Source organism: Felis catus, chromosome C1, assembly GCF_018350175.1.
Source record: "Felis catus isolate Fca126 chromosome C1, F.catus_Fca126_mat1.0, whole genome shotgun sequence".
Classification (NCBI taxonomy): Eukaryota; Metazoa; Chordata; class Mammalia; order Carnivora; family Felidae; genus Felis; species Felis catus.
This window is the reverse complement of record NC_058375.1, coordinates 203191539-203199854: the sequence shown is the minus strand read 5'-3', so window position 1 is coordinate 203199854 and position 8316 is coordinate 203191539. Positions and strand designations below refer to the sequence as shown.

At 49.8% G+C, this 8316-nt stretch overlaps 1 protein-coding gene across 1 annotated transcript; it reads left to right on the top strand.

Moving 5' to 3' along the window:
* The first annotated feature begins 1697 nt into the window (after positions 1–1697).
* LOC109502880 (receptor-type tyrosine-protein phosphatase-like N) lies at positions 1698–5445 on the top strand. The gene is made up of 5 exons (XM_023259686.2): positions 1698–1835; positions 2716–2766; positions 2944–3048; positions 4532–4661; positions 5053–5445. Exons 1-4 carry the CDS (start codon positions 1718–1720, stop codon positions 4630–4632), a joined length of 375 nt encoding a protein of 124 aa, XP_023115454.2. The 5' UTR covers positions 1698–1717; the 3' UTR covers positions 4633–4661; positions 5053–5445.
* Positions 5446–8316: the final 2871 nt, after the last annotated feature.

Here is an 8316-nt window from a genome sequence, read left to right as displayed (position 1 = left end):
GCAAGGCTGGTTCAACATTCGCAAATCAATCAATGTGATACATCACATTAATAAAAGAAAAGAAAAGAAAAGAAAAGAAAAGAAAAGAAAAGAAAAGAACCATATGATCCTGTCAATTGATGCAGAAAAGGCATTTGACAAAATTCAGCATTCTTTCTGAATAAGAACCCTCGAGAAAGTCGGGACAGAAGGAACATACTTAAACATCATAAAAGCCATTTATGAAAAGCCCACAGCTGATACCATTCTCAGTGGGGAAAACTGAGAGCTTTTCCCCGGAGATCAGGAACACGACAGGGATGTCCACTCTCACCGCTATTGTTTAACATAGTGTTGGAAGTTCTAGCATCAGCAATCAGACAACAAAAGGAAATCAAAGGCATCAAAATTTGCAAAGCTGATGTCAAGCTTTCACTTTTTGCAGATGACATGATATTATACATGGAAAACCCGACAGACTCCACCAAAAGTCTGCTAGAACTGATACATGAATTCAGCAAAGTCACGGGATACAAAATCAGTGTACAGAAATCAGTGGCATTCTTATACACTAATAACGAAGCAACAGAAAGACAAATAAAGAAACTGATCCCATTCACAAATGCACCCAGAATCATAAAATACCTAGGAATAAACCTAACCAAAGACATAAAAGATCTGTATGCTGAAAACTATAGAACGCTTATGAAGGAAATTGAAGAAGATATAAAGAAATGGAAAAACATTCCATGCTCATGGAAGAATAAATATTGTTAAAATGTCAATACTACCCAAAGCTATCTACACATTCAATGCAATCCCAATCAAAATTGCACCAGCATTCTTCTCAAAACTAGAACAAGCAATCCTAAAATTCGTATGGAACCACAAAAGGCCCCGAATAGCCAAAGTAATTTTGAAGAAGACCAAAGCAGGAGGCATCACAATCCCAGACTTTGGCCTCCACTACAAAGCTGTAATCATCAAGACAGCATGGTTTTGGCACAAAAGCAGATACATAGACCAATGGGATAGAATAGAAACCCCAGAATTAGACCCACAAAAATATTGCCAACTAATCTTTGACAAAGCAGGAAAGAATATCCAATGGAAAAAAGACAGTCTCTTTAACAAATGGTGCTGGGAGAACTGGACAGCAACATGCAGAAGAATGAAATTAGACCACTTTCTTACACCATTCACAAAAATAAACTCAAAATGGATAAAGGACCTGAATGCGAGACAGGAAACTATCAAAACCCTAGAGGAGAAAGCAGGAAAAAACCTCTCTGACCTCAGCCGCAGCAATTTCTTACTTGACACATCTCCAAAGGCAAGGGAATTAAAAGCAAAATTGAATTATTGGGACCTCATCAAGATAAAAAGCTTCTGCACTGCAAAGGAAACAATCAACAAAACTAAAAGGCAACCAACGGGAAAAGATATTTGCAAATGACATATCCGACAAGGGCTAGTATCCAAAATCTATAAAGAACTCACCAAACTCCACACCCGAAAAACAAATAATCAATCCAGTGAAGAAATGGGCAGAAAACATGAATATTCAACTGGTAATAGCAGAACTCTGTGGGCGAGACGGGGAAGAGCAGGGGTTGGGGGCCTCGTCACCAGCCGCTGCCATTGGCCGAGCTGCCGGAGAGGGGCGCTCGCAGTTGTCGCTGGGGTCTGGCCTTGGCCGCGGCGGTTGGAGCGGTGGAGCCGGCGCGCCAGAGCAACCATGCAGCAGCGGGCGCGGCGGGCGCGGGGGGCCCGGGGACCTGCGGGGATGCGTCTGATGCTTTGCTTCCTGCTGTTGAGCAGCTGCCCTGGGGGCTGGGACGCCATTAGTCCCCACGGTCAGGAGGAAAGCTGGGGGAAGGTCTGGGAAGTGGGGGCTGCGGGAGCGGTTGGTGCACGAAGCAGGGCGAACCGTGTCGGGTGGGTAAAGTCAGCAAGCACGGGGCGGGGACGGGGGGGGGGGGGCGGTTAAAAATCGGAAGGTAGAGGTAGGACGGAAGAGAAGTGGGCCCCAGGGGAGATTAGGGGTGCAGCAGGAGGAATGGAGGTGACAGATCCCGGCCACGAAGCCACGGGAGAAAAAGCACGCGGAGGGCTAGGGTGGAGGTACCCAGCGCTGAGGGGTAGACGGAAGGAGCCTGGCCGCAGGCATCCAGTCTTGACCTCGGGATGAGGCCTGACTGGAGCCAGGTGCCTGGGCTTACCCTCCTCCCTGGGGAGGTAGGTTGGGGGGGGCGGGGTTCTGCGGGAGGACGCCTAGCCTTCCCCACAGCCGTGTGCCTCCCTCTCCACTTGTCCTCCGCATCCTTGAACTTGGAGACCAATGCAGAGGGCTTCCCGCGGGCCTGGGGCTCTGCAGAGTGCTGGAAGGGCGCGGAGGGGAGTCAGGCCCTGTGCAGATGCCTGAACCCTTTCACCTCCTGGACTTCCCCCCGCTCCCACCCCATCTACCTGGACTGAGGAGGGGTCTGTATGGTAGAAAAGTTATTCCTCACATTGTGTAGCTGGGTATACTGTGGCTTTCAGGATAAGAACCTGGGATCCCAAGGCTTAACAGTCTGAACCCAGCCCCCAGGCTTTATACTTCCAAGGATTCTGGAAGTCTTTCCAGCTCTCCACCCAGGAAGCAAACTTCTTCCCCCATCCCTACGCTGTCCGCCTGTCTGTCCATTCAAGTTTTGTAGCCCTCTGAGGCTCTGCTCACCTGTCCATCCACAGGCTGTCTCTTTGCCCGAAGACTCTGCTCTTACCTGGAAGTCTGTGCCAAGGGTGAGTGAGACCCAGAGGGTAAAGAGGAAAAGGTGTGATGGAGGGAGAGCTGATAACTGGGAAGGGGGGGGGGCGGGGATCTGAGCTTGATGGTGGAGAGGGTACTGCTTTTCTGCAACCAGGCCCTCTTGAAGGCTTTTGGCCAAGCTCCCTGCTAATGCCATTCTGTACCCTTAGAGGGACAGCCCCAGGTGGGCATGCAGCCACCCAGGTCCCGGCAAGGAGTCGTCAAGCTGGTCTTCCGATACTGGCAAGATGTGCTTCAGTGGCTCATGCCTCAAGGTGAGACCAGAAGAGCTGAAAGAGAGAGGCTGGGCTGTGGGATCCCCACCTTGACATTAAAAGCTCCTTCCACAGATTTCTCTGCCTGAACTTTTCTCTTCATCCTCACCTCTGGAGCCTCACCTGCTCAGACCCTGAGCAAGATGGGTGGTGGTCTCCCAGCCTTTGTGGGGAAGCTGTTGTCACTTGTCTTCTCTTTGTTTTTAAAAAAATATTTTTTATTTTTGAGAGAGAGTGCGCGCAAGTGGGGAGGTGGGGGTGGGGAGAGACAGAGGATCTGAAGTGGGCTCTGTGCTGACAGATGTCGGCGCATCGGGTCCTGCGCCACCAATGTTGGGCTCGAACTCACAAACCAAACCGTAAGATCATGACCTGAGCCAAAGTCAGACACTCAACTGACTGAGCCACCCAGGCACCCCTTACTTACCTTCTTTTTTTTTTTTTTTAATTTTTTTTTTCAACGTTTATTTATTTTTGGGACAGAGAGAGACAGAGCATGAACGGGGGAGGGGCAGAGAGAGAGGGAGACACAGAAGCGGAAACAGGCTCCAGGCTCCGAGCCGTCAGCCCAGAGCCTGACGCGGGGCTCGAACTCACGGACCGCGAGATCGTGACCTGGCTGAATCGGACGCTTAACCGACTGCGCCACCCAGGCGCCCCTTACTTACCTTCTTTAGAGGAGAACAGTAGAGGCAATTAGAAGTCCCTGGAAGAGTTCAACATCCATCTCCTTGGGACTAGCCCTATGCCCCTCTGCCCTGTGCTATCCGAGTGCTCAGGGCCAGGAATCATGGGGTCCCCAGTCAGAACCTCTCCCTCCCGTACACATATTCCAGACTCTGAATTGGGGGAGTAGACAGCTCAGAGTGTATGGCAAATAGAAGCATGACAGGTGGGGGTGCAGAATGGGAGGGGATTCCTTGGGAAAACGTTTCTGATCCTCCTTGAAAGCCGGGTTTCATGATTGCAGGGTTCAGAAGGGAGATCTGCTTGGAGTTCGAATTACTGCTACTAATGATCATAGTGTATGATGTGCGAGCAATGCCTTAGAGTTTTAGAAACACTGTGTATGTCCTCCACTTCCATTTGGTCCTCATAACAGCACGATTGTTAAATTCACATTTGGCTACTTATCGCTCACCAAGCACCGTGCTAAGAAATTTACATGGATAACCTCCTGTAATTCTCTCAACAATGGTTCATCATTTCATGGATGAGAAAACTGAAGCTCGGCCAATTTAATTAAGTTCCCAGTTAATTAAGTTAAGTTAAGGGTCACAGAACCAGTAAGAGCAGGGATTCCAGTGCCAAGGTGGGCAGAAGGCAAAGCCCTGTACCCCAGACTGTCTCTGGATCCCTCCAGTGCCCCGTGGCCCTTACGTACTTTACGGAAAGCAGAAATGCCAATCGCTCTCTGGTTTCTGGGGCAGGCCAATCCAACTGTCCCAAGTGTCAACTCACGCTCCTCCCTTTCTTTCTGCAGGACTGTTCTGGAAGGATGATGTCACTCAAGATGTAAAGACCCAGAAGATGGAGCACATGCCCAGGCTCCACACCTCAGAGACCTACATGAGGGATGGGTAGACAGCCTTTCCCATCAAAACCACACTGAGGTGTGTGAGGCCTGTGGTCTGTCCACACTGCACGTGTCTGGTAGACAGAGCAACTGGGAAGGGAAGGAGTGTCAGGGATGCCAGTAGGAGCTGTCAGAAGTCCAGTGAGTAGAATGAAGAGAGCGCCCATATGGTTTCAGCCAGAAGCAATCCCATGATACCTTGGTGATGTCCACAAAGGGAGGGAATTGGGATGCATGGCTACTATGTGTTACCCCTGGCTTGGTCTTTGCCTTCTAGGGACAGGTGCAAAGGGAAACTCTAATTGTTGTTCCCTAAGGTGAGAGTCCCTCGGGGATTTTGAAATTCTTCATTTGGATATCATCTCTTTTCCTCTGGGCCTTTTCACCATTTTCTCTTCACCCTTGACTCCTGTTTTCCTTCCCCTCAGAGCCCAGTGACCAAGGTGAACAAGGAACAATGCTTGAACTCTAGAATGGTTTCGGAGGTCCTGAACCAAGCAAGAGATGACCAACCACAGCAAGGCCCCACTGCAGGTGAGGGCCTGCCCTTGTCCAGGAACGCTGAGCCCACCAAGGGCCTGTTTACAGAGGGAGACAGGGTGAAGGAGGGGATAGACATTGGTTGATAAGGAATGATTTCACTGAGACTGATGGAGAACCTTCTGGAAGAGAGGGCCTGGAGGATGGAAAAGAACAGAGCCAGCCCAATCTTCACCCTGCCACTGCCCAGCCGTGACCTTGGACACATTACCTAGGCTCTTCAAGTCCCTTCTTCCACATCTGTAAAATGGGAATGGTAATAAAGACGACCCTTCGGTGTTGCTGTGTGGATCAAAGACAATATATGAAAAACGCCAGCGGTTGCTGGATTGAGGGGAAATTCTCCCTTTGCCCACTGGAGGGCGCCCCCACTTTCTCTCTCACAGCTTTTCACGGATTTCAGCAACTGGGGATTGCAAGGGGCTGGGGGCCTGCAGTGGACGCTTGCTTTGTAAGATCAAGCACAGTCACAGAGCTTGAAGGGCCTGCAGAAATCTACTTGAGAGGTTTCACAACTTAAAAAATATATATGGGCTCCCTGGTTTTCTAAGAAAATCTTGCGTATGACATGACTCTAAATCCTCACCTTGCCCATCCATCCATAGCTGTGTATCTGTATACATTTCTCCCTCTCTCTCTCTCTTTCGGTATACACACACACACACACACACACACACACACACACATTTATACATACACATATAAACATAGATATGAAGATCCTTAAATGGGAGAGGAGTACCCAGAGCACCTCACATTCAGCCTCCCCCTTGCTCTTCTCAGTGGTGTGGAGGAAGTCACCTGGCAAGGTTCTCAGGCATCCCCTTGGACCCTTGAGCTCTCTGGAGCCCAGGTAGAAAACTGCCCACCTCTTAGTTATCCATCCATCTTTACAGCTGAGAAACTGAGTGGGCAGGCATAGAGCAGGGCCAGACCAGGTCCCCCCACCAACCTTCCCCCACCGCAGCCCCACCCTTCCTCTCCGGGGCCCCCATAGAGGTTGGGCTGCTTGACACATCAGACTTCTCCACACTGAGGATAGCCTGAGGAGGTGACATTAGAACTTTGACCTAAAAGACATCCTGGAAGCAGCCGGGGGAAGATCTGGAGGAAGAATCCCCAAGGCAGAGAGAATTACAAATACAACTGCCCTCGGGTGAGATTGCAGGGCTCCTTAGGAGAACAAACAGAAAGACTTATGGCAGCAGAACAGGCCCAGGACTACTCAGGTCTATAGACGGGTTTGGGTTTTGTTCAAAGTGTAGTGGGAAATCATCAGCAAGAGAAAGGCGATATGATTAACATTCTATAAAGACATAGTGACGCTGCTGGAAAATGGATTATAAAATGGACAAGAGTAGAACCAAGTAGAACTGTCTGGGGCTACTGAGTTGTCCAGGTGGGATCTGGTGGTACCTTAGACGAAGATCGGGGCAGCGTTGCTGGGAACCTCTTAGCTGGACTCCATCCAGAGGCAGCCTGCACCTCAGAAGTGCTCTAGCCTTTTACCCCTTTCAAAAAAACTGGTCCCCATCTCTGTCACCATGGCAGCCAGGCCTCCTTAGCTTGGATTGGTTGCTGGACCACGTCGTTGGTCCTGTGACTGACCCTGTGATGGGGACTGGTTGCCATGGTTCTATCAAGTGTGCAAACAAGGAACTGCCATTCTCCTTCAGGCTCAGGGGACCAACCAGCCCTGTGTCTAATGGAAAATCCCTTGAAGGAGATAGAATTAGAGATAGGGACCAGGGAAAGGCCTGTAGTCTTACAGTGCCTGAGTCCCTTGTCTCAAGGCTTATTCACATTAAGACTGCTATGGAGACTTGCTCTGAATTTGGTGGGGAGGGATGCAGACGGAAGTCAGTGTATTCATTAAAAATTCCTTGTTTCTTCCCATTTTAGGATGTCTTTGAGCTATTCCCTAGTCTGAGTCACAAGTCACAACCTCGCAGCTGATTAAGACCTGAGGGGGGAACCTTCCATCCCCCACACCTTCCTGGTGCTCTCAAGAAGGGCAATTTCAAGGGGCACCTGGGCGGCTCAGTCGGTTAAGCCCCTGACTCTTGGTTTCAGCTCAGGCCATGATCTCATGGTTCATGGGTTTGAGCCCCGTGTTGGGCTCTGTGCTGACAGTGTGGAGCCTGCTTGGGATTCTCTCTCTCCCTTTCTCTCTGCCCCTGCCCTGCTCATGCTATCTCTCTCTCTCAAAATAAATAAACTTAAAAAAAAAAAAAAAGAAGGGGCACCTGGATGGCTCAGTTGGTTAAGCATCTGACTTTGGCTCAGGTCATAATCTCACAGTTTGTGAGTTCAAGCCTTGCATTGGGCTCTCTGCTGACAGCTCAGAGCCTGGAGTCTGCTTTGGATTCTGTGTCTCCCTTTCTCTCTGCCCCTCCCCTGCTCATGCTCAGTCTCTCTCTCTCTCTCTCTAAAAAATAAATAAAAACATTTAAAAATAAAATAAACTAAAAAAGAAGAAGAAGAAGGGCATTTTCAGGCTGACCCAAATTTGGATCTGGATCATTAAAGCTGATTTTCAAGCAAACTCTTTCTACAGACTTGTCTGGAGGCAGGATGGGGAGGGTTTGGACCTGACGGGAGTCTCTGAGGTGAGAGAGCTAGGATCGGAACACAGGAAAAGTTGGGGTGTGGGGTTCAGAGAACACAGCCCTGGTTGCACCCAATGCATGGGTTCTGATCCCTTCCTCCCCCTACGGATTACTTCTAAGGCAGATGGACTCACAGCTGAGGATCAGCCATCCCCACCTGCAGCCTTCAAATGTATCTTCTTGGTCTCCCTTCCTTCCATACGTGGAAGGAAAGTCTTCCTTCCAGACCTTGGGTCTGCAAGGCCTGGGACCTTGGTCTGCCTTTGAGGTTCATGGCACCATCTGAGCATTGGGGTCCCCTACAGAGCAGTTACACCAGCCCCAAACCCAAGAACCCACACAGAATTCTGTGACTAAATGCTCTGCACATTTAACGCTCTGATACCCTGTGGTCACTTTGCCCCGGGGAGAGGGGGACCAGCCACCATCGCTCAATCCAACCGAACTCCAGACATCTCATGCCTCAAGCTTTGTATTTCTCACAGCACCTAGCTCATTTGATCCTCACAGATGGGAACACAGGGGAAGGTGCCAATCCTACTG